The sequence below is a fragment of the Neofelis nebulosa genome, chromosome 2 (genome assembly GCF_028018385.1).
Source record: "Neofelis nebulosa isolate mNeoNeb1 chromosome 2, mNeoNeb1.pri, whole genome shotgun sequence".
Lineage (NCBI taxonomy): Eukaryota > Metazoa > Chordata > Mammalia > Carnivora > Felidae > Neofelis > Neofelis nebulosa.
Window position 1 is genome coordinate 7,753,263 of NC_080783.1, and position 27,636 is coordinate 7,780,898.

The 27,636-nt window shown below is 40.6% G+C and overlaps 1 protein-coding gene across 6 annotated transcripts in view; it reads right to left on the reverse strand.

The window, feature by feature from the left end:
- DIS3L2 (DIS3 like 3'-5' exoribonuclease 2) overlaps window positions 1–27,636 on the reverse strand; it is a 346,483-nt gene that overhangs the window by 201,535 nt on the left and 117,312 nt on the right. For 5 of the 6 annotated variants that reach the window (XM_058701221.1, XM_058701232.1, XM_058701212.1 and 2 more), the window contains exon 6: window positions 20,885–21,119. In XM_058701221.1, the coding sequence (XP_058557204.1) occupies window positions 20,885–21,119 (235 nt within the window). Of the gene's footprint in view, window positions 1–18,538; window positions 18,625–19,945; window positions 20,076–20,884; window positions 21,120–27,636 lie in introns of those variants that run through there. The other variant, XM_058701239.1, reaches the window with a different exon arrangement.

Consider the following 27,636-nt stretch of genomic DNA (forward strand, 5'->3'; position numbering starts at 1 on the left):
GGTGTGGACCAGGCTCCGGAAGTCTGACCACAAAGAAGTGGAATAATACAGGGTGGTAGCTGTAGGGGTAGAGAGAAATTACAACATGGTTGCTGTTTTATTTTTTTAAGATAAGGGAGTCTCGGTCACAGTTAATTGCTGATGGGAAGGAACCACTACAGAAGGTGTGGTTGAAGAGGCCACAATTAGGAACAGGAGGGGGCCCTGGGCAGGAAGGGATGGGATCCAGAACCAAGGGAAAAAGATTAGCTTCAGGCAGCTTCAGGCAGCAGGACAGGATGCCACCTTCTCTGTAAATGGAGGAGGGGACAAGCCATCTGTAAATACGGTGGCTGAAAGCTGAGAGGGACCATGGGGGGGGGTGGGCAGCTTTTGTTTTCTCTGAAACATGTAAGCCAAACTCCTCTGCTGAAAAGGGCTAGAGGAAGTGGAGGGTATCCACTACCTTCCGAGCTGGGCTCCACAATTCCAGCGGAGGATCAAATGCAAATGGCATCCCCAAACAGTGGCCCTGAACATGCCAGGCACTGTGCTCTGTGCATTCAAAATAAGACTAGGAACTCGCTATTAAAGCACCTACTGCACACATCTGGCACCATGCTAGGTGATCTACATACACCACCACATTTAGTATTCTCCAATAATCCAATGAGGTAGGTGGGTATTATCATGCCAATTGCAGACAGAAGAGAAATGAGGCTCACAAAGATCAAGTAACAGGCTTGCCCATGGATACCAGCTGGGAAGTGGCAAGGGCAGGATTCGAACTTAAGTGTCATGAATGCTGGCACCTCGTGCTCTTCCCATGATGCCATACAACCTTCAGGATCCTCACAGGATTGATGGAAGTGAGAACAGAAAAGAAAACATGATTTTGAGAGATCTGCCTGAGTGATAAGACACTGGGAGAAGTCAATCAACTCTGTTTGGGGCAAATTTTGAGTTTGGGATGACAATGGGATATAATTATGACAATATCCTCTACCCAAGCTGGAGATATGGTTCTACATCTTGGGGTAGAGGCTGGGAACATCAATTAGATGATAATGTCTGAGAGCAGACAGATGGGTCGAGGCTGGGGAAGGAAGGACTTAACAAATTAAGAGTAAAAGGAAGAACAGATGAACAAAAGGAAAGTTAACACTCAAGCATTAGGAGGGGGAAAACCCCCTCACTACCAATTTTTCTATATTGTTCTCATCTGCGGACCGGAGAGGTTAAGAAAAGAGGTACTCATCATGGCAGGATTTGGTCACCCTCCATATCAGGCTGACCATGCAGATGCCTTCAGGTTCCTGAGTTGGAGCCAAAACCTTAGATAGTGTGGCTTTCAGGCCCAAACCTGAGTTTCTCACAGGGCCATCTTCTCAGATGGAGCTCTGCACGGATTCCCATTCCAGCTGTGAACTGTATTAATTACATCATCAACACTCTCCTGCTTTTCCCCAAGCACTCTCTGCTCCAAATCTTTCTCTTGCCCAGGAGAAACCACTTTAAAATTTTTCTCTACTAAAGCTTTAATTGGCTTTTAGTTTCATGGCTCCCCAAAGACCCAAAATGTAGGCACACAATGTAGCTGGCTTTAACTTACTAATTCTGCATCTTTCCCAGCAGACGGATGATTCCTTCAAGTTTAAGCTGACTTTCATCCGAGGTTTTCTTAAAGGGGACAACCTTTCCATCTGATTATAATGTGACCATTTCAACACGAGAAACACAGTGTTTACTAAAATCAAACTGGTGTTTATTTACTCGACCTCTAAGGTCCATCAAAACTTCAAGAAATGAAAAAGGTGCTAAGTTATCTTGGAGGGTTAAGTGGAGACTGGCCTCAAACATGGGAAGCTAGACTAGATGAGTTTTGCTGTTTTCTGAGTCTTCAGTCCCACATATATCAAACATATATCTCTCTTATGCTCCAAGCCTCTTAAAGTATATGAGATATTTTATCCTACTGAACATCTCTCAGATATTCCCTACTGAATGGAAATAATAAGATCCAGCCAACTGCTCGGGCAAAAGGGAAAGAATTAAAATGCTGCTTCTCCAAGAGCCAGTCATCTTTATCAATTCACTTGCTGTGACCTAAAAAAGGCATGATCACAAAGTGATCATTAATAGGCAAAAGAAAACAGTTTGAAGAAGAAGTTGATTTTTACAGACTGCCTCATTATCTGAGATCCATCAGACCCCCTAGGAAACAGAACAATGCACCACTCAAAAACAGCTAATGTTTGAAGCATCTCTGATGGAAAATTGTTTCTCCTTAATAAGGTAACAAGCTCTAACTCTAAATGCAAATCAGACTAATGTGGATCACCCCAGCCACGTTATATAGACATGAATGAGTCATTGCTTTTGATGCCAAATTGGTAAATCTGAAGGTTTTATAATGGATCCTGTGTGGCTGCTGTGGACCCAAAGAACTCAGGTGTTAAGCAGGAGAGGGACCTTGGTCCTTCATCGGTTTCGAAGAAGGAAAAAAAAAGGGGTCTTTTGCAGAACTTTTGCTTAATGTAAGACTCAGTTCTCAGAGTTGCAAGGGGATGAAAGATAAGCAAAAACAGTTACATAAGGGGAGAAAAGAAAACATCCAACCATAATAAGATCAGTGATGGAACACAGACTGAAAAAAAAAGCAGCTATGAAGAAGAATCACAGAAGGGAAACATCGCACATTTAGTTGGAAGAAATAGGTAACGGAGGAAACATCCCGCAGTGAGAAGACTCTAATATGGCCCCCACGGATCCTCGCACCTCCTGGGCTACACATCTGTGTATAATCCCCTCTCTCCGAGTGTGGGAAGGGCCTGTATCTTCCTTCCAGCCAACAGAATATGGCAAAGATGATGGACTGTCACTTCAATGACTGGGTTACATAAGACTGTCTCTTCCATCTTGTTAGCAGATCCCCTCACTGGATCCAGTGAAGCCAGCTGCCACATAAAGAGGCCCATGCAGCAAGGAGCTGAGGCAGCCTCTGGCCAGCAGCCGGCAAGGACTGAGATCTCAGCCCAAGAGCCCACAAGGAACTGAATACGGCCAACAACCACATAAGCTTAGCCTTCAGTTGAGTGACACCTTGATTATGGCCTTGTGGGAAACTCTGAAGCAGAGGACAGAACCAAGCCATTCTCAGATTCCTGACTAAAGGAGAACCTCGTATCCTATACCCACGACACCTTGGACACCAAATGTATGGGTTTTCCACACCAAGCAATTCCCTAATTCTCTGGGTGTCCTACAATTTAATTCAATTCAGACACTAACTACCTAGAGTTAGTACAGACCTCACAGGTTAAGGGTTCAGTCCCACAAGACCACCCCCAACTTCAGACACCAAACGTACGTAGTGGGTCTCTAGGTTACCCACACTTCTGAGTTGGCTACATATTGGGGGGCGGGGGAGAATTCCCACGACCCACTCCTCAGGTTCAATAATTTGCTATAAAGGCTTAAAGAACTAAGGGCAACACTTAATGTACGTTTACTGCTTAGAACAAAAAATATAATAACAGATACAGACGAATAGCCAGATGAAGAGGCACACAGGGTGAGGTCTGAAAGTATCTGGAGTGGGGTGCACTACCCTCTCAGCATGGAGATGCATTCACTAACCCAAACCTGTGAGTTCAGAAATTTTGACGAGGGCTTCATCACATAAGCATGATCAATTATCACTCAACTGCCAGCCCTTCTCCCCTCCCTAGAGGATGGCGGGTAGGGATGAAAATTTCAAGTTTCTAATCATGGCTTGGTCTTCTGGGTAACCAGTCCCCATCCTGAAGCTATCCAGGGGTCCATCAAGACTCACTTCATGGAACAATAGATACTCCTATCACTCAGGAAATTCCAAGGGATTTAGGAGCTCTGTGTCGGGAACCGGGGTCAAAGACCAAATATTAGAACAAAAGATGCTCCTAGCACCACTATCACTAAGGAAATTCCCAGGGCTTTAGGAGTTCTGTGTCAAGAACTGGGGGCAGAGGCCAAATATATATTTCTTATGATGCTACACTGACCCACAGAAAATGCAAGAAAATAAATGTTACTTTAAGCCACTAAGTATGTGGCAATTTGTTACACAGCTATAGATAATTAATACACGTGTAAAATGACAGCTGATATTTGAAGATTGGAGGGATGATTTTCACAGGAGATGGATAATTAGGCAGCATTCACGGCAAAAAAAAAAAAAAAAAAAAAAGGCACAGATGCACAAAGGCAGAGGAGGGCACGGAGTATTTCGGACCAATACGAAGTCCAGCTTGGCTGGACCTAAGGTCTGAGTGGTAGCTGCAAGAACATAAGCTGGAGAGGCAGGCAGGAGATCCCTGGTGGGCAAGAACAGCCAAAGAGAGCCATGAGAGGTCATCGCTGATATGGGATCTGAGAACCTCTGCAGGAAGACTGATTGGACAATTACTGTTTCAAGAGACAACAGGTTTCAAAAAAAAAAATGGGTTTGGAAATGCCTATAAAGAAATGCTATGCTTTCTCCTTTTTAAGATACTTTGCCTTCCATTGCCTCATTTGATTTATGCAAGAACCTATGAAGTCAAGAACCTATGAAGTCAAGGCGGGTATTTATTATGAAGGTATTTATTTAGTTAGTTAGTTAGTTAGTTAGTTAGTTAGTTAACATAAAAGGAAAATGAAACACTAAGAGGCAAGAATGACTAGCAAAACCTCTTGCTCAGTACTTTTTCTCCTATTAAGAGTGTTGCCACATTTTGTTGAACTCCCCCTTCCCTGGTAGAGATGCCAACAGGCCTAACCAGATAGGTTTGGGTCCCGACCCCAATGGACCACAGAGAGCCCGAGGAGTATTTGTACCTGGAATGGCAGGTGCAATGAGACCTGGGTGGACTGCAGAGTCAAGAGTGCTAACAGTCTAAATTGCAGAAGCTGGCATCAAAGGGGCTTTGAAATAGGAGGGTCAAAAAGAAAGTCAGAGCCAAGGCCAAGCCTCTCAAGTTCATGCTTTATTGCTGCTTCTGGCTCAAGCAAATGAGTCAGAGCTGAGGGGACGGGCCCAACGGGGGTCAGCTAACTGGGAGGAGAGGTGAGAGACTTTACTGTGTAGCTGAACTTTTACTCCGGGGGCTAGTGAAAGGGTATACAGGGGTGGGAGGACGGTTCCACTTCTAGGGATGGGGTGACTCATTCACTTTTTTTTTTAAGCAATATCTGAAAACCAGGGATAATCTTCTCCTATAAAATGTTAAATAAGATCTGTCTTTAATGGTGGACATTCTATACCCAGAGTAGGACAACTGTCAGTTCTCTCTCCCCATCCAGAGCCACATGTCCCAGTTGTGTTTTTTTTTTCAATAGGCTTAGTTGGAATCTTCCGTGACAGCTTTTTGTGAATCTCAACAGATTAGAGCTACCACTACTCTATTAGGCAAAGATTTCCCTCGACACGGTTGCTGCATGACTTAAAAAACCTAGTTGATAGTTCTCAGTGGAGAAAGAGCATTATTTAGAACGATCCAAAAGGGAAGTCAATCCCAGTAAGATGGACCTGCAGGCATATAATTCTGTGTGGTGGCAACAAAAGGGTCTCTACCCAAACAAACAAAAAGGATCGGGAACCTTAAGGAAGCAGGTTAAATGCTACGTTACACAAAGACTTCATCACACAACTGAATAAACTTGGCATATGCTGGCCAAAGGGATGACTTGGGAAGATCTACTTGAGTGGGCCTTCCCTTCTTAGAGTCTAAAGACCACAAAACTCGCAGACAATAGTGTCCAGAATCCCAGGAAGCGGGAAGTAGAAATGAAGACATCATCAGTCACCATCTGTAACTGATTCTGTTTCCCAGTTCAATAAATATCAAATTCAACTTTTCTCCTTCAATTCATTCTCATGCAAAAGAAAGAGGTCCTCTGTGAATAAAGGTTGATTTTCAATAACTGTGAGAATTCATCTTTTTAAATACAAATCATCTTAATCATTTGATACCCACTAAGGAAAGAGAGGCATCCCTTCATTTCAAAAATACTCATCACTTCCCTCTTAGTTCCATATGCTTTTCTTTTCCTCTTCCTCTTTTTTTTTTTTTAATGTTTTTTTATTTTTTCAACGTTTTTTGTTTTTGTTTTTTTTTTTTATTTTTGGGACAGAGAGAGACAGAGCATGAACGGGGGAGGGGCAGAGAGAGAGGGAGACACAGAACCGGAAGCAGGCTCCAGGCTCCGAGCCATCAGCCCAGAGCCTGACGCGGGGCTCGAACTCACGGATCGTGAGATCGTGACCTGGCTGAAGTCGGACGCTTAACCGACTGCGCCACCCAGGCGCCCCAATGTTTTTTTATTTTTGAGAGAGAGAGACAGAGCATGAGCAGAAGAGGGGCAGAGACAGAGAGACAGAACTCAACGCAGGCTCCTGACAGCACAGAGCCTGACGCGGGGCTTGAACTCACGAACAGCGAGATGAAGACCTGAGCTGAAGGTAGACACTTATCTGACACAGCCACCAGGCATCCCAGTTCCATGTGCTTTTCTGTTAGGTCTTGTACAAAGCTCTCAAATATCAGTTACTTCCCAGCCTTCAACCATGTCCCTGAGTTTTCTGTATCTCCTAACTTGTGCTTGGTTTTATAGGCCAAGGACTACTTCTAGTCATTCCAACTGTGGGCCATCTACTTGATAATCTTGTCAATTTTCCATAGCCCCAACTGATGATACTGTTCAGACCTACAACTCTCACCATCCCTCCTCTGGGTCTACACCTCTATTTCCAAATGCCTACTGGATGTCATGACCTGAATGACCTTCACAGAACTCAAATTCAACATGTGATCAGAAACTGAATTCGTAGTCCCTCTCACCACTGGTCTTATCTGTCTCATTTAAAAGACTGTACGTACTCATGCAGTTACTAAACCAGGTATCAGGTTGATCTCATTCCTTGAAAGTTCCTCCGCCTCACGTCCCATACCTGATCTGCCATCTAACTCTGCCAATTTTAGCTCTGAAATATCTCAGTCACCTAGCCCTTCTTCTGCATCACAGCTGCCATTGCTCAGTCAGGTCTTCAAATATGACCTCAAGTCGTAACTGGTCCCATGCCTTGCTCCAATTTCTCCCCTCTTCCACAGTCGCCTTTCCTTAACAACCTTGGATGACTCCCCAGTACCTCAGTCTCTTAGCAGCCACAGATAACTGGGCAACCACAGTCTATTTTTTCCAGCCTCCTCTCCAGACTGCCCACCAGGCACCCTGCACTATTCTCACTATAGATACTACTCTAGCCCCCCTCCACTTCTGTGACTCTGTTCATACCAACAATATTTTTTACCCTTCTTCACCTGGCAAACCTTACTCGCCCTTCAAGGCCCAGAGAATAAATTGCTTTCTCCCCGCCTCCCTCCTCCTTTCACCTTCTACACTTTCTTCTCTGAATGGTTCTTCCCTCTCTCTGCAAATCTGTTCCTCTTCTCCATGTGCATGGTCTGTGGTTACTAGCAGTCTCTGTTCCCTAATGATTGTCTCCAGCCCTCATTCCATGTCACATTTTTGCTCCAGAGTCCTCAAGCTGTGGAGAAAAAAATCTAACTGGTTACTGGCTAGTCAATGTGTTGAAGATCCTTGGGTCAGGAGTTCACTCAGTTCACTGAGGACAGGGGACGGATTGTATTTACCACTTTAGTAAAGGCAATTCCCATCAAAGGGAACTAAGGCAGGTAAGACCCAGAACACATATCTGTTATCCATAACTCCTCTTATAGACTAATTTCACCTCAAGGACAAGCATCTAGATTTTATTCTTTGATCATCTTTTTTTCCCAGCAGGGAGCATAATTCCTGGCATATAATGTCCTCTGTGTTTGCTTGGATATTCTTGGTTGAGATGATGGAACATTCAACATAAACCAGCTTATCTGTATCAAAGGTGACTCAGTGGCTCACGCACCTGCAAGTCCAGAGGAAAGTCAGGGTCCAGGGTCAGCTGATGTAGGGCCCACAAATGGTGGTGGGGCCCAGATTTTTTTCTAGTTCTCCATTCTTCTATTCACAACACTGATTAGCAAGTCATAGAATCGCTGCCAGGAGCAATTAGGGATAAATGTTTCCTGTTGATGTCCATCAGGAAACTTCTTACATCCCAGAACTCCAAGCAGGAGTCACCCCGATTAGACCGCTGAGGTCATGTGTCTTGGGAAGAGGAAATGGTATGAAGATACAATGTCTAATACAGTAACCACAAACCACATATAGCGATTTAAAATAAAATTAATGAAAATGAAATACAATTAAAAATTCAGTTTCTCAGTCACACTAACATGTCAAATGGACAACCATCACAGGCAGCTAGTGGCTGCCGTACTGGACAGTACAGATTAGAATACTTCCAATTCTGCAGAAAGTTCAATTGGCATAAGGTAAGCAAGCATACCAAGCAACTGGTATTAAGGCAACCAAGACTCAGCTTGGCAGCTGGAGTCACCTTCACCCACAGTACAAGGAATCTGGGGAAGGAACAGATGAAAAGCTGAACACATGTGGGAAAGGGAAAAAGGGAAATAGACATTAGGTGGGCAACGAATAATGCCGAACATATTCTTATAGAAAGAAATTAAATTGATCTGGTATGCTTTGCTCCTTAAATAATATGATCCATATGCAAAAGTTTGTTGTGGTAAGTACAAGGTATTTTTCTTTTATGAACTCACTAACTTCCTGTGGGACACTGGACAAGCCAAGTAACTTCTCTGAGCCTCAGTTTCCTTGTCTGTAAAACAAAAGGAATGAACTAAATCAGTTGTTTCTAACCTTTTAATCACAGCAGATTTTTTTATTGCACATTTTTAAACATTAATTTTTGCCCAGGATCTCACACTTGGAAGTATTTTTAGTAACTTAACTGAACTGAAAATTAATTTGCTATTCTATTGTTGCTTTATCAAAAACATCTAACTGTTAACTACAGCTTCTGATCGGTGAGGAAAGTCAATGCTACCATAGTGGGCTGGTATCATTTGTACCACAAGCGAGGCTGACCCTGGAGTCTTACTGAAAGCAAATTTATTGTTTTCACTTAGTGCTATGAAATATTTACAAACAATGTGAAGTGCTCCACTGAAAGCCCTTAGGGGTAGACTGTATCACATGTCAAGAAGAGCACACAATCTTGTAGGTAGGACCCACGCAGGTCGAGAATTCTACGATTTCTATGGTAATGTGACTATGATCAGATATAAATAACCCTTGTCACTAGCATAGACTGGCCTGACCTGGAAAGTACCAGAGAAGGGGATGAGTGGATGGACTGGGAAGAAAGACCCTAAGGGTAACTGAAATCTAGTGAGCAAGGGACAGGAAGTAAGGAGAAAATGACACCACTGCAAAAAGTTGCTGATCTTCCCTTTTCATTACAAGTAAGCCCAAGAAAAGTGGATTACCAAGTAATCCAGGAAGCCAAATATAAAGCTAGAAGTGGACAAGCAAGCAACAGAATCAAGAGCACCACACCGAAAAGGGGGCTAGAGGAGCCACAAGGAAGGTAGCTCCAGAGACCTTCAAGTCTTCACTCAATCTCTAGAAGGGCAGGTACACGTTGTGGCGGACATGCTAGAGTTGTGGAAAATTCCTATTTTCAGATAAAAGCATGAACAAGGTTTATTATAGATTATTTCTTTGTATGTAAATTTCTATTGTAATAATTTTGTATTAAAAGGGCAAGAAAGACAACAGGCATGTCTATTAGAGGTGCTATAAGGGATAGACTGGGGCAGGGTAGAGTCTGTAAAGTAAATTACTTGTAATGTTCTAAAACCCAAGCCCCCTATGCCTGCTGAGATGTCTAAAAGAAACTAGGCACCTAGGTAGGAGTGATTGCATGATAAAAAATGGGAAGAGGAAGTAAAATGGACAAGCCAGTGAAAGAATTGGGGAAGCCCCAATTATGTTTCAATAAAGAACAGATGTAGTTATTATTACTTCAAGATTTCTTATAATTCATCATGATTTTCTATTTTTATTAACCCTTCTAGAAACCATGTATTTAATTTCCAAAAAAAGATCCTTTAAAAAAATCCTACAATGGGATGCCTGGGTGGCTCAGTTGTTTAAGCATCTGACTTCAGCTCAGGTCATGATGTCACAATTCATGAGCTCGAGCCCCGCATTGGGCTCTATGCTGACGGTGCAGAGGCTGCTCAGGATTCTCTCTCTCCCTCTCTCACTCTCTCTCAAAATAAATAAGTTAAAAAAAAAACCCACATTCCTCAAACTGCTAAATAGAGAATCACCACACGAAAGCAATTCTACTCCCAGGTATAAGTCCAAATGAATTAAAAACAGGCACACAGATACTTGTGTACCAACGATCATTTCAGCATTATCCACTATTCAATAGCCAAAAGGTGGAAACAATTCAAGTATTCATGGATAAACAGAATGTGGGACACACAATATAATGAAATATTATTCAGGCATAAAAAGGACTGACATGCTGATGCATGCTACAACATGAATGAACTATGAAAACATTATGCTAAAGGAAATAGGACAGACACAAAGGAGAAACAGTGTATGATTCCACGTTTGTGAAATACCAACAATAGACAAATTTATAGAGAGGAATAAGATCTTTGACTATCAGGGGCTGGGGTAGGTGAAACAAAGAATTAGGGCTCAACAGTTCCAGAGTTCTGGCTAGGGTGATGAAAAATTTTTGGAATAAACAGTAGTAATGGTTGCACAAAATCACGAATGTAATTAATGCAACTGAATTGTGTATTTAAAACTGGTTAAAATGACAAGTTTTATTCTATATATATTTTACCATACACACACACACGTTTTCTTCACCTACAAGAGTTTCTGCTTATGACAGAGACTTGAGGACAGGGGATAGTTTGACAAACAATATTTATTGCTTTCAAGAAGGAGAGCCCAGGGTTAGAAGAGAAGGGGCAGGTCCCTCTGACAGAAGGAGAACAGGGCGGCTCTTCAAGAAACGAACTAGATGCCAGTGACTCTTTAAATTTACATTTTTCCAGTTCAAACTTCTGTCATGAACTTCAACTTGCACTTCCAACTACACATGATCACCTCAGATTTTAACATGTCCGAAAGAATATCCTTAGTAATAAAAAAATAGAAATTGGTTACTTGCAATAAATAAAAACAGTAAAAATAAATTTCTATTAAAAATTAAACAGGTCAATAGCTAGTGAAATTTCAAAATGAAGTGAAAATTGAAAGAGGCTATGATAATAGGTGCAGACAAAACTGAACAACTGAAAAGACTTTGTACAACTCAATCCCACTATATGAGAATATGTGGTTAAGATATGTAATTTTCCTGGAAAATACAAATTATCAAAATTTATGCAAGAAGAGGAAAAAATCCCTACAGAAACCAATAGTCATCAGAGGTGGAAAAGTTGCCAACTAAAGAAACCCTAGCCCACATCTCAAGTACGAGTTCTTTAAATGCTTCAATCATCGAGAAAATCTGATCATTCTCGATGTTGTTTTCACTGCTCCGAAGCACTAAGAAAAAGGCTCCCCAATTCTTCCTACAAAGTTAACAGAGCCTAATACCAAAACAACAAAAACAGTACAATAAAAAGAAACCACAGACCAATCTCACATTTTGTACAAAAAAATCCCAAAATCACAAATTCTTTCCAAAGAAAATTGAGCCACATGTTAAAACATGTTACATACCATGACCAAATGAGGGGCATGGTCACATGAGGGATGCAAGAATTATTCAATGTTTTATGTTATGTAAATAAGCCAAAGGGAAAAACAGTATCATGAAAGAAACTCAAAACACACTTGAAAAAGAAAAAGTCAATATCCATTCCCAATAGGAACTTTTAGTAAAAAAGAAAGAGGACACTCGGTTAACTTGGTCTCAAGCCAACAACCAGCCCTGTGCTGGAGGGTGTAATACTAAAAGCATTTCCATTAAAGTCCAGAAGAAGGCAATCACCACTATTATGTAATACGGCTCTTAAAGCAATGGCCAGTGAAATGAGGTAATAAATAAGAAGGCCAAAATTAGAAAGGAAGGTGTAAATCATTATTTGCAGATAGAAACTATTTCATACCTACAAAATCAAGACAACCAACTAAAAACTTATCAGAAATAATAAGAGCACTCATTAAGGTTTCCAGTTAAAAAAAACCCCCACATTATAACATCCCGAATAGGTCTTTAATATACCAATAATTATCTGGAGGAAAATGTTAGAAAAAATGTCCTTTCAAATTAATACCCCAAAACACAAAATATTCAAGTTTTTTCTAGTAAGAAATGTGTGAGATAATGCCATATATAAACTATTAAGCATATCAAGAGGATCTAAGATTTTTTAAATTCACAATATGAATAGGTGTGATAAATTAAGATGCACATAGACTAGGCTACAGTCAAAACAGCAGAATAGGGCACAAATTGTCCCCCCAAAATACCCCACAACTGAGAAAAGGATCGAGGCAATAGAATTCAGCCTGAATTATTATAATTAGTACCCCACAGGAAAAAACAAGAAAATAAACCAATCCAATAACCACTTAAAACAAGGAACTGTTGAATTTCCTAACAATAAAAAATAATTAAAACACATTAAAGTCCTGTTCGGCAACTATCAATTCCAATAGTTTAAGCCAGTGGTTCTTCAAGTATGGTTTGAGACTGTCTCAGAAGGTCCATAAGATCAAAACTCTTCTCGAAATGATACTAAGACATTATTTGTTCTTTTCATTCTCATTCTCTCCTGATGTAAAGCAGGGATCAGCGACGAAGCTGGCCAGCAAGCCAGATCCAGCCATGTCTGTTCATGTTGTGCCTGTGCGTGTGGCCACAACACTGAAAATATTTACTGTATGGCCCTCTACAGAATACGTTGGCTAACCCTTGCTCTAATGACTAACAGAATGTGTGCTTATGTGTTTTTTTAATGTGTTTTCTAGAATTTTCTAAGATCTTAGATTTAAAGTATAAACAAGTACATTTTAGAGGTTAATTCCACTTTTTTCTCAGTATTTCCACTGTGATTGTATCTACTATAATCTCATTAGCTTCATTAACACCCAACAAACCACTATGACACCTGAAATTTTCCTTAAATGTGCAGAGAAACACAACTAGAAATAAGTACACTGGGGCACCTAGGTGGCTCAGTCGATTAAGTGTCCAACTCTTGATTTCAGCTCAGGTCATGATCTCATGGTTTATGAGATCGAGCCCTGAATCAGGTTCTGTGCTGTTAGTGGGATTCCCTCTCCCACTCTCTCTCTCTGACCCTCCCCTACTTGGGCTCTCTCTCTCAAAATAAATAAATAAACTTTAAATAAATAAAAATATTACACATCACAAAATAGAAGCTGAAAAGCACCTAATTTCATGTCCCCAGTAAGATGAACCACAAAATCTTCTAAATAGGCTGCAGTCATATCTTTTACACTCTGTAGTGTTTCTGACTCTCACATCACTTGCACAATGTGGGGAGACTTGCAGAATGTGGGGAGCTGATTCAGCACTTTCTTTCTGCAGCTCATACGCTCTGGAGGACGGTACAAGACGAGAACAGGGCAGCAGTCAGCCCAGAGACCCTAGAGGTGCTGTGCTCAGTGAACAATACAACAGAGATGAGATACTCTGCTCATAATACTTTAATGAAAACTCAAAATAGAAATTATCTGATACACAGACAATAGTACGGCTTGCTGTGCAGTGAGACAAAAAGACATAAACAGCAAGCAATTCATTTAAATTACTGTAATCAGCATTAACTTTCCCACAGGCAGACAGAGCAGCTCTGGGGTCAGCTGTCAGGAAAACAAGGCTGAGCGGGTGAAGAGGAGCAGTAGGCGTCAGCAGGGAGGTACTTCCTGAAGAGCTCCCCAAGTACCAAGGACAGGGCTACAGAAGGTGCCTGGCACTTGGCAGGCTCTTGGTGAAAACACTCGAGACGGATGGAAGCATGCGTTCACCATCCTTTCACCTTCGTCAGGCTTGGGCTCAGCAGAGCACCAGCAACATCCTCGTCATTAGATGACTAAACCAATGGCAAAGGTAAGTGGCACAGCCTGGGACGGTTTTGAGACCGGGCAGGCACCAATGGAAGAAACTCCAAAACCATTTCTTTCCATGACTTGTCACAACGTCTCTGACTAAACCCTTAATATTAGAGAATATACATTTCATCACAGAACTTTTTAGCTAGATGGAACTTCTGGCATAATTCTGCCCAACTCCCTTATTTCAGAAGCAGAGTGGAGACTGCAAACTTGCTCATCTTACTCCCAAGTCTACTGCCATTTCCACTGTCCCAGGTTCCCACTAATAGCACTCCTGCTCCATGCCATGTCAAAGAGACATAGAATATAAAATACCTGAAGGTAAGTTACACAAGAAAAAGGCTTATAGAGTAATAGTTTTAGTACCTATTGATGATCCTTGACTGAATCAAATTATTCTACCGAGGGTTGAGCCACCATGAAATATTTAACCTGTGCTATGAGTACTGGTAGCTATGAGGAGGGATATATAGCATAATGGTTAAGAGGACAAGTCTAGAACCGTTCAATTGTGGCTACATGGTAGAGTCCTTGACTCTCTGGAGAGCTTTTTAAACATACCAGATCAACTAGAATCAGAATGCCTGCGGTGGTATCCAGGCATTGATATTTTTTAGAAAGCTACTGGGGGACTCTTCTAAAGTATACTTACCAACTGTGTATCATTCCTGTGCTTTGGAAATAAAAAGCTACAAGTATCTCGGAGATAAATACTGTTAATATTCCTGAAACAGATACTAGGAATGTTGTAAGAAAAAATAACTGAACATAATGAGGATTAATTATAAATATAGTTGACCCTTGAACATTTGAACTGCTCGGGTCCACTTACATGTGGATTTTTTTGAATAAATACATATAGTAATGTAAATAATAATGTAATTATATACATATAGTATATAATATATATATGTATACTATGTATACTATATATATAGTATAATATATATATATATATATATATACACATATAGTAATGTATGTCTTCTTCCTTTCGATTTTCTCAATAACATTTTCTTTTCTCTAGCCTACTTTATTTAAGAAAAGAGTATGTAATAAATATACAAAATATGCATTAATCAACTGCTTATGTTATTGGTAAGGCTTCCAGTCAATAGTAGGCTATTCGTAGTTGAGTTTTGGGGGAGTCAAAAGTTGAACGTGGATTTTTGACTACAGGGGAGTTCAGTGCCCCAGCCCCCATTTGTTGTTCAAGGGTCAACTGTACTTAGACAGGGCCTAGCACCCAGTAAATACTCAATAAGTATCAGTGATTGTGATTATTATGTGTAAATACAACATGGGTATGCATATATACAAAAATATATCAAGCTATAGCCTAGTATACACATATGCACCCCTAACAATACAACTTCAAAATATACCAAGCCACAATTTGGTTAAGGAAGAAATTATAAGGAAATTAAATACTTAGAACTAACTAATAATAAAGATACTATATATCAAAATCCTTGGAATACAGCTAAAGAAGTATTTGGGGGGAAATTTATAGCTCTGAAAACATTTCAAAGGAAACAGGAGAGGTTAAAAGTAATAAGCTAAGTATTCAACTCAAGAAGTTAGGAGAAGGGCAAAAAAGCAAACCCCTAAAATAGAGAATTAAATAACAAAGATAAGGGGCCCCTGGCTGGCTAAGTTGGTTTAGCATCTAACTCTTGGTTTTGGCTCAGGTCATGATTTCACAGTTCATGAGATCGAACCTCGCGTTGGGCTCCGTGCTCACAGCATGGGCAAGTATCAATGATATACAGAACAGCATCATCAACAATAAACAGAGAAAAATAACACAACCAAAAAGCATGTTCCTTGAAAAGATGAATAAGAGAGATCTTTGGCAAGCAAGGGTTACCAAGAAAGGGGCACCTGAGTGACTCAGTTGGTTAAGCGGCAAGACTCTTGATTTCAGCTCAGGCCATGATCTCAGTTTGTGAGACTGAGCCCCACATCAGGCTCCACACTGACAGTGCGTGAAGCCTGCTTCTGATTTCTCTCCCTCCCCCACTTGCACTCGCTCTCTCTCAAAATAAGTAAACTTAAAAAAAAAAAGGTGACCAAGAAAAAAAGAAAGATTCAAATAATCAAAATACAGAATGAAATGGGAGGCAAAAGCACAGGCACAAGAAGTTTTCTTAAATAATGAAGAACTATTAAAAAGTATCAGGATTATCTCTAGGCTAATAAATTCAAAAAGATAAATTCCCATTAAATTATGCCAAACTTGGCACAAAAAAAAAGAAGTTGAACAGATCAGTCAGTATAAAAGCAATGAAAAGAGCAAAGATCTTGCCTTCTAAAAAAACAGCAGGTGCAAACAATTTTACAATAAGTTCTACCAAATTTTAAGGAATTCCTATCCTACATAACCTGTTTTGGAAAAATAAGAAAACCAAAAACTGACCAGAACATTTCATGAAGCTAATATACTCTTGATTCTAAAAATCAGATAATGACAACAAAATGATAGGTCTATTTAACATGACAGAAAAATTCTGCCCTAAATATTACCTAAGTAAATCCAACAGTGTATTTAAAAAGAAATAATACATTGGGACTAAATAGAATTTATCCAAGAATTCAAGGACATCTTTGAATTCCTAAGATGGTTCAATATCTGAAATAGATTTGGAAAGAAACCAGGTAATAATCTCCATAAATAAAGAATCCACATTATAAAGTTAAACAAATGGCAAAACTATGGAGTTAAAAAAAGATTATACCGGAGAACATCTGTTTGAACAAAGAATAGGGAAAAACTTAAAAACCCATAAAGTACACAATTAATTCTATCACATTAAAATTAAGGGTTTTGTTCAATAAAAGACATCACAAGGTTAGTGGAGAAATGACTAAATGACAGAATGGCAGAAGATATTTGTAATGCCAAAAATGGAAATGTGATTATTATAGAGAATAAATCAGAAATTCCTACAAATCAACAAGAGAACAGTAACCCTGATAGAACAATAGGCAAATGATATAGAAGGGCAATCTGCAGAACGTAATCTAGATTACAAAAACTAGAAAGCTGGATAATTCTGGCTGTTGGCAGGAATGAGATGATGTAAGAAGTCTCAGGCACTGCTGGTGGAGGTGTAGACTGCTAGAATCATTCTGGCTTGGGTCAAAGCCTCAATTAATAAAGAACTGCTTCTCTGCCTTGCAGAATATATATCCTTTGTGCCTATATTTCTTTTGGGGACTTCACAGAGAGGAAGGGCTAGTCTAGCACAGGATTTGGGCCTTAGACATTCTAGGTCCTGACCAAATGCCTCTACCTGAATCACACCTGATAGGACTGCATTGCCCACTGAGTCTAAAAGACAGAGAAGCCAAAATTCCACTGTACCCTTCTAACACAGGTCTGGATATGGCTTTACCTTTTTTAAAATGAGATTTCAAAACATTGTCCCAAATTGTGGTTGACGGGAAAGTATATTTAATTTCTGATATAATTTCTGAACTAAACCTGACTGCCTTCTAGTTGCACTAATTACCATTTAGGGAAGATGCGATCTCAGAACCTGGAAACAGAAGAAATTTAGCTCCAACAAAGAATGGATTCGAAGAATGGGTTCTTGGTATTTAAATAACCCAGAAGTACCACAAGAGAATAATCATATGGGTCCTCTTTTCTTACCCAAAGGGAAATACAGTCACTTTTCATCCAAGGGAATGGGACTTAAACAGAGGCACTGAACGGGCGTGTCATTGGAAGGAGACGAACCTTAAGTGAGAAAAAAGGTCTCATCCTGATCCCGAAGCCAACTGGGGCAGGCCCCAGAAGGAGTAGTAAGATTCAACTCTCAAAAGGGATCAAGGATTCCATGCAGATTCTTCCTCCAGAAAAGAGCTGGAGGTGGCCAGGAGACAGAAGACAAGTGAAAGGGTCACTGGCTCTACATTCAAGCCCCTGTTCAGTCATCAGGGTACTGGTAGAGGCTTGTCTCCAGACCAGAAAACTGAACAAGATCTCGGGCAGACCCAGCAAGGACAGAGGACAGGAAATGCACATCAAACCTGATGAGGTCGTGAGCACGAAGATTCAGAGGCCAAAACTGCTCTTCAAATTCCTGAGGATGAAAGATGCAGAGCTATGGTATCACTCGGCCATCATGATTTTTAGCCTTCGGAGTTTGCTAACCAGGCAACCATTCCCCAAATATCTGATAACAAGGAAAATTTATTTGGGTTGTCCCCAGTCTCTACCCAGATGGCAGATTTCCGCGCCGACAACAAAGCTGCTGTCTGGAAAGCGGCAAAAGCTGAGCCTTGGGAGCCTGTGGGGCTGGACCTACGAAGGGGCCCAGCGCATTGGCCCACTCTCTCTCAGGGGCTGAGGGTGACGCCTATCCACGCTGTCTTCCTAGAAGAAACTACTGGTCAGGTCTGAGGTGCCCAGAGAAACTTTTTTCTTCATGCAACAATAGACTTTTGTGGCAGACCCTCGGGCTCTCTGCGCACTTACCAGAGAAACTGGTAGTTACAGCAAAGACAGGAATGTTTCCTGGGCACACAGGGATATACACTGTGGACACATGCAACAGGTAACGTCTGTTTTAGATAAAAGAAACGTGAGATTAAAACAAAAATAAACAAATAAAAAACGCTCTTTGGAACACAAGCGTGAACTAAGATTAATAACCGTTTGCAATTACGCACAAAGCAAAGAACCTTTCTAGAAGTCTTAGGAAAAGTTTATGATGTTCTTAAGGTTATGGTTTGTTTCAATAGCAAATTTCAAAACCTTAAATGGTGCAAAAAGTACTAACATCCTAACTGTAACCAGATTTTATGTTATCCAGAGAAGAGAAGCTGGTTGAAATATCCTAAAAAACACCGTGATTTTTAAAAGAGCAAATTGCCATTTTCCTAAATATCAAGAGGGCAAGAAATGAGAAACAGCCATGTGGTTTCACAAACTCTCTATTTAGAGGCTAGCAGGAAAGAAAACTTTGTACCACATACTGTGGGAAGGATTAAGGCCATTCCCTCAGTCAGGCCTAGTAAGGAAGCAATATAAACAACAGTAAGGTAGGAAAACCATAAAAAGAGTAAGGAAAAAACATGCATACAGTAGACATGTAAAGGGTTCAGTGATATTTACCTATAAGAGAGAAGGAGGGGAATTACAACAGAGGACAAATCAAGAACAAGTCTGGCATTAGAATTTCCCAAACAAAGGGCAAAGTAGGTTATTAGCATCCACCCTGACATCAACTCTGTCATCACTCCCATCCACCAACACTTCCTTGCCTTTGTATTGGTACGAACCACTAATAAGAAATCAAGGCATCTTCTCCCTTCAACTTGGAGCCCAGGGGAAAAGAGGCTCCTGAGGTCTGCCAAGTCCAATCACCAGAGCTAGGTTTCCATGAAGTAGTTTTGGACCAAATACTAAATAAGTTTTCAAGTGCTCCTTTGCCTGGCCTTGTCCTGCAAGTATCTCTCTCCCTTTGTGATCTTGTTGACGGAGAATTTAGCTATCTGGAGTCCTGGTTATTTCCCTCTCTTCTCATAGAGAGAACATGACTCACAGTACTGACGTCGTTACTATATAAATGCACTCTCAGAAGAGGGTCACGGTATCCAACCGGTTTTAAAGGAAGAAAAAAAACACCAGAAGAATGAAATCGCAAGGAACAACATCCAACCGAAATTGGCTGGGTCTTGAACAGTAAATCACTAGTTAACTAAGCAAGCCACAAAACAAAAGGAACCTGGGTGCCTCAGGTCAGTGTACCTGGTGGGCCACTGCAGTAGTCTCTTCATCCAAAAGGAATTTCACAGTTGGAAAGTCCTTCTGAATGAACAGCACTTGGCACCAAAAAGCTAGGCATGTTTTCAGAAAATGCTCACCACCCCACGTCACTACCTCATCAGCAGTGAAGAGACAGGGTGATCCTTATGCGGTCACTTCCTGAAATCACCTCCAGCTTACTTCAGGATGTCAGTGAGATACGCTCACCAGTCCCTATCACAAGGTGTCCATAAAACATCCTCTTTTAGTAATCTTCTGGCATTTCTTCTAGCCTTTCAAGGGGACTGTGCCAGAAACCTCTTCCTGATGAAAAAAACAAAACAAAACAAACAAACAAAAAAAAACAACCTCATAATCTAGTTGGCCTAGCCAGGTCAATCATTTCCATTTCATAGTACAGATAGAACTCAATTTGGCTGGAAAATATACTCCCTGTATTTAAAATATCTTAGACATCTATCCAGTAAAATATTCCAATTTGGGGGGGGGCTACTTTCCCTTTAGTCTCCTAGAGTCAGCTAGGCCCTTGGTCATGGCTCTCCCCCAATGTGTTTGCAACTGCTTTCTTCTGCATCCGGAGGACACATGGCTTAGATTTTGATTAGAGACAATAAGACTGGGTTTTTTCAAGGTTTAGAATCAAAACACTTTGAAAAGATAATCTACTTATCAAATTTAAGGTGATCCGGTCCCACCACCAATGACAAAAAGATACTGAGTTAAAGCAAAATGAAGGGCAAAATGAAGTGCTTTTTTAGATTTGAAAGATCAGTTTGATTCTGTTCATATGAGCCACAGGGGTGGACTGGGCACATCATAGGAAATGTCAAGGTTGGCTATCAATACAACCCAAGACCCATTAGGAAAGGACAACAGCAACCACTAACCACAGGAACCAGCAGCCAGAAGCTGTCCTAAAAGCTGCCACTGGTTAGAAATTGGGAAGGTCCCAAATGTACCATGTGATTAGGTCTGTAGCACAGAGAGACTCCCAAAACTGAAAACAATCAGGTTAGTGTAAAATAAAATGTCAGGCAGCAATCCAGTACTCACCTTTGTCATGAACACAAACTGAGAGTTTCTGAACACCATCAACCAGAACATTCTGTGTGTTGCCATGTCCATCTTCTGAGTCGCTGTCATCAAACTGAGCCTCTATAATGACATCAGGACTGTCATTATAGCCTTTCACGGACTGCTGCGGGAGATGGCTTCCACAGAGCTCTTCAGGGAGATCTAATTCATCGGTACCTTCTGTTTCTTTGTCATTGCTCTCTGGTTTAATTACCTGAAGAAAATAGAAAAGTTCTGCTAAATCACTGGAGGGAAGAACAGGAAATAACAGATTTAGCTTTTTTCATTTTCCTTTCTGAAGGAAAAAAACTGCACATTCAGAAGCTCAAAGCAATGGACACTCGCCATGTAGCCTGAAAAAAAATATTTATTTTCCAGGTACACGGACCACCTTATGGAAATGATCAATTCAGCAATGCCAGGGTGGCACTCAGCTCCTCAAGGTGCCCAAGATTAATGTCATATCTACTCCTCATTTTTCTGATGTACGTTTTCATCCCCTCATCAGAGGCCCTGAATACCACAAGGACTATGCTGCTTCACAAGGGTTCATCACAAGGGATCAATGAATATCTTCAGAGGTGATAAAAGAACTCAACATAGTATGTTACTGTGCTCCCAAATGAAGCCACAAGAATATAAGGTGAAATGGAAAAAAACAAAATTAACTGTAAATAAGAGTTTATAAATGTTCTCATAAAAAATGTAAACTCTTAATTCTCCATTTTGAGGCTTGAAATCAGTATACAAAGCACACAACTGATGGATATTTATAGAACTAAGGAAGCATTACATGACAATATTTTCAAAAAAAAGAAAAGGAGTAAAGCAAACAGAAGAAGAGTCCAGATACTAATCCACTTAATGAATTTGTCACATAACAGTCATATGTCAGTACTTTGATTTCTATGGATTTCTGTAGCAGTTTCTCAATGTGTTTATATTTGAGAGGTCTAATATTTTTCTGAGTTTAAACTTAAAGTTTCAAGTTAGATGCCTGCCTTCAACAAGCCAGATTAACATCTGAATTAGACCACACAAAGATCATATTAATAAGCGGTCTCTGTTTTACACAAGGCAGAGAAAGCTATTAAAAGAAATCTTTCCCAAAACATTGTCATGTCACAGATTCCAATTAACAACATAACCATCCCCAGACAATGAATATTATCTTCAGCCAGAAAATCAAAGTAAAATACTACAAAGGTATTCACAATCAGAATAAAGATTCTAAGAATATATTCCCAAGTTTTTAAAAAAGTGACTTCAAGAAAATGCGGTAACAGAAAAACGTGTAAGCAATAATTTTCCAGAGTAAAATTGTGCCCTTTAATAGCATTTTCTTGATTCCCAATTTCTGAATATATTTAATGAAATTTTCTTTCAAGTCTTGCCATGTTTTGACTGTTGTCAGATTCATTCAATCATTTGTTCATTCTTTCATTCATCCATTTGTTCATTATTTCATTATGAGAAGTTTGAAGGTTCCTTTTCTTTGATAGTAAAAGAAAAAAAATCAGCTGGTTAGGCCAGAAATCTCTAAAAAGATCCCCTTAGGCCTCTTACTGCATGAGAACATAAGAGTAAAGCCATAGTTAGGTCTTTAAATTAATATACAATCATAAACCCAACTCCGCTTATCACATAAGTCCGGTTTTCATAACTGACCCAACGTAGATCATTCAAAAAACAGAATTTGCTGACAAGTTAGGGAAGAAAAAGAACTTGACATCTGTGTCTGGCAAATTCAGTAACGGGAAGATCTGCCCCTGACCATCCTCAAAGAATTTACACCCTTGAGCATTGTCAGAACAGCCCAAAGCACAGGCAGGAGGTATGTGTGCACACTCTGGGTCTAAAGCATGGTGGCTACAACAGGATCGCTGATCTATTGTTTTTCCTGCACCATTCCCACACATAATTTCTCTCAGAGAGAGAGAATGACTGGCATGCTAGAGTTAGACTCGCTGGTAGCATATAGTCTTCTGGGAAGATGTTAAGCTAAGAGTCCGTGCTTTTAGTTTCCATTATGTATTTATTTCTGCCACTCATGGTTTCACAAAGGATTTGGTTCCCACAGGCCATGAAGAAAATCTTACAAGGGGAATCAGAATTCTGACATTATCAAATTTGAATGCTTAACTATCCTACAACGAAAAGTAATCTTTTTCCATGTGTGTGTGTGTGTGTGTGTGTGTGTGTGTGTGTGCAAAACATAACAATTCTGTAATTGCCATGATTCTGCTATTAAGAATTATGCTTTTATGGTTTGGCTCCCTCCCTTTTTTTTTTTTCCTTCCCCTCCCCCATGGGTTTCTGTTAAGTTTCTCAGGATCCACATAAGAGTGAAAACATATGATATCTGTCTTTCTCTGTATGGCTTATTTCACTTAGCATCACAGTCTCCAGTTCCATCCACATTGCTACAAAAGGCCATATTTCATTCTTTCTCATTGCCACGTAGTATTCCATTGTGTATATGAACCACAATTTCTTTATCCATTCATCAGTTGATGGACATTTAGGCTCTTTCCATAATTTGGCTATTGTTGAAAGTGCTGCTATAAACATTGGGATACAGGTGCCCCTATGCATCAGCACTCCTGTATCCCTTGGGTAAATTCCTAGCAGTGCTATTGCTGGGTCATAGGGTCGACTCTTAAAAACTGAGAACAAACTGAGGGTTGATGGGGGGTGGGAGATGGGTACTGAGGAGGGCACCTGTTGGGATGAGCACTGGGTGTTGTATGGAAACCAATCTGACAATACATTTCATATTAAAAAATAAATAAAACTAATGATCCATAAGAAAAAGAAAGGATTATGCTTTGGCTCAAAAGTAAAAGGTTCAAATAAAAGTCAAGGCGAAGAGGAGATCAGGGGAAAGCAATAACCACAGTATGCCAAGCCTGATTGTATAGCACATTTTAAAACCAGAGCCCGGTTCTGACTTTATGACAATCTCCATGGTTTAGATTAGCTACATTTAAGAATTAGTATTTTAGGCACTAAATTTACTTTTGAGTTACTGTATCAAAAATGTTGTACAGAGGCAGGACTTCATGAATCAAGTCATTCGAAAATATGTAGTAAAAATATAAATTAATATCCTGTATTTAGAAGTACTTTTATTCTATTTTGTTATGCCAGCACATGAAAGAACAGAAATACATTCTTTAAAAATGTAAAAGATTGGGGCGCCTGGGTGGCTCAGGCAGTTAAGCGTCTGACTTCAGCTCAGGTCATGACCCCCCAGTCCATGGGTTTGAGCCCCAGCTCGGGCTCTGTGCTGACGGCTCAGAGCCTGGAGCCTGCTTCGGATTCTGTGTCTCCCTCTCTCTCTGCCCCTCCCCCACTCATGCTCTGTCTTTCTCCATCTCTCAAAAATGAATAAACATTTTAAAAAAAATTTTTTTTTTAAAGATCATCATAAGACCACAGGATAAAAAAGACACTCTAAAACTACTCCATATCACACACTGGTTAAGAGTGAGGGTTGCAGGACCCTGAGAGAAATGGCTAATTCAAGTCTGGAGAAGAAAATAGATAAGATGAACCTGGAACATCTTGTCATACCAGGAAAATAAGGAAGCTATCAAAGGCTGCTAGGATCTTATCTAAAAAACTCAGGAATCACCATGAAACAGCTCTCACTGGTCAACCTTAAGCATTTATCCCCTTTCCTGTACAACCTACCTCAGGTTAACCAAATAATTGATGAAGTAAAGTTCTTCTCGACTGAAGAGTTTCAGCTAGTTAAGAAGGAAGGAAAGACACTCAATATCACATTTTGCCATCCCTATTGAAATAATGGATTTAGGAAATGATTATCAATGGTTGCTGAAACCAATTAAGTCATAACCTGATGGGGATGGAGTTTTATAATAAATGAACCAGAGTAGCAATACCTGTACTGACTAATCAATATAAATATCTTAAAAAGAGAAAGAACCATAATGCTTCCTCATGGATTATAATTGTAAATACATACCATTATCCATAAAGTATTTTTCCCCCAAACTGACCTTGACTCTGACCTGAAACAGGGATCAGAGGAGCACGTTAAACAACACTAGGGACAGGATCCATTTACACTCACTCCCCAGGTGATTTCATCCAGTCTCATGGCTTTAAACCTCTGTATATGCTATTAACTCCCGAAATTAAATGCCTAGTCTCAACCTTTCCCCTGAATGCCAGACTCCTATCCAATTGCCTACCTGACACCTTCCTTTGGATATTTGTTGGCACCTGAAACGAGAAAGCCAACCCTTGGTCCCCACTAGAACCCACTCCTCTCCCAGCATTTGCTCTCTCAGCAGATGGCACCAGACCATGTCACCTTCCTCTCATGCCCCACATCCAATCTATCAGAAGAGCCCGCTGGTCCTTCCTTTCAAATATCTCTTCTTGACATTTACACTGCTACTGCACAAGCAACCTTTATCTCCTTGCTGAACTACTGTGATAACCAGTCTCCTTATTTCCGTTTTGGACCAAAGCAGTTACAGTGATGCTTTTAAAACATAAATCAGGGAATTCCTGGGTGGCTTCGTCGGCTGAGCGTCCGACTTCAGCTCAGGTCATGATCTCACGGCTCATGGGTTCAAGCCCCACATCGGGCTCTGTGCTGACAGCTTGGAGCCTGGAACCTGCTGTGGATACTGTGTCTCCCTCTCTCTCTCTGCCTCTCCCTCACTTGCTCTCTCTCTCTCTCTCTCCCAAAAAATAAACAAACATTTAAAAAAATTTAAAACATAAATCAGATCATGTCATTCTCCCAATGGCTTCTAACACCATTCCATTATCATGCCACAAGGCCTTGTCAAACCAGGCCCCTGTTACTGTTCCAGTCTCATTTTCTATAACTTCTTCCTTGCAAATTACACTCCAATCCTAGAGATCTTCTTGCTATTCCCAGAACACTAAAACCATCCATCCTGAGGCTTTTGCATTGCCATTCCCTCAACCTAGAAAACTCTGTGCCCAGCTATTCTTAGGTCTCAATCTCTTCGTTTTGTTCACATCTCTCCCCAATGTCCTTCTCTTAGAGAGGCCTTCCCCGATCACGTTAACTGAAACAGCCCCACCTGGCTGTCATTATTCTATCCTCTTGCCCTGCTTTATTTTTCATCACTGTACTTATCCCTACTTGGCAATATATTACATGCTTAGGTACTTCCTGTCTCCCAACTAAAATGTAGGTTTCATGAGCAAAGAGGCTATTTTATTCACTGCTATATTGCAAGAGTTGAGAAGAGCAATTCGTAGCCACTCAGATATATGTTCATTGAATGAATACAGCAGCTGATTAGGAAAGAACTTGTTCGGAGTCTACCTTCTCTGATAAACTGTAAAACTCCGTGAAGTGAGTGTGGCTAGGCCTGACACAGGGTATGCCCAATCTCATATGAGTGGACAAAGAACAGGAGGTGGCACACTGCATCTAACATCTCCACATATCTAAAATCTGTCTCCCAAGGCTTCGTCCAATTGGCTTGGTTTTCTATAAGCCAGAGTCCACTGCACAGTCTCCCCAGTTCCTCCCCACTACCTGCCCCAGGCAAGAGTAATCTCTCCCTGTTTTGAAGTCTCAAAGCAATTTATATGTACCTCTATGGCACTTTGCCATTTCTTCACTATGTTAGTGCTGTGTACATATATGATTAGCATGATCCATTACCTCACATGCTTACCAGTTGTATCTTATATATCTTTGTATATTCTATAGCAACTTGCAGAATCATTCTGGGTGCTCCATATTTGATCACCAAACAGATGGGTAAATGGGTTGAAAAAATGAGTATAAAATATGATCAGGATGCAAAAGAACTTTCACAATGGTTTCCAGACACAAGAGTATGTGGGTCAGAAACCAGTAGCCCAGTTTTCCTTAGATCTGTAAAGTAAGAGCACTTCTTCTGTGGGATTGACCTTGAAAATGTTGAAAAGTCCAACTCAGTGGTTTTCAGCTTTGACCTTTAGCAGATCCCTCCAAGAATCCGATGAAAGCTGTAAACCCTTCCTCCACAGAAAAATACACATCTAAGTAGACAGAAAAAACTCTGTAAGAAAGCACAGGTAGGGAGAGTCAAGGGCCTGGTGCCGAAGGCCACCAGTCCAGGCTGATGAATATTTTGGAGCTCTGGGCTCAGAGTGAAAGAGGGGGGCCCTGAAGAAAATGGATATATCACTGACCTGGTGAACTGAGGACTTTAAAAACTCCTCTGGGTTCCTCCACAGACCCGAGGGTGAGGCAGCTGACTGTACGTCTTACTCCCAGTGCATGCTGCAACTGGGGTTATTCTCCCTTGGAGGTTTATTCTAGTCTCTGGAGGACAGGACAGAAACGGATCAGTGAGGGAAGCAAATCACTGGGTCACACAGAACTTTTTCTCTGTCTTGTTCCATGAACAGGGTAGGATGAGCATCACATAAACCCTGCTAACAAAAATAAACAAGGAAAATACAGGCAGATATCAACTGGGGCATATGGCTCTGAAATAAAAGTGTCACTTGAAGCTACTAAAAATGCTCAAGAAACAACAGCACTCTACAATACTTTTTAATTTTGAATTCCTGAAACCCTCCTTCCCAAACACAAATGCGCACACACATGCACACAGAAATATTTGTCAGAGATACCCTGCAGTCAGCTTGACCAAGGGTAAGTCTGTCATCTACCTATCGTCTCCTTTTGGGATGTAAAATTGGGTGACAGAATGGTGTGG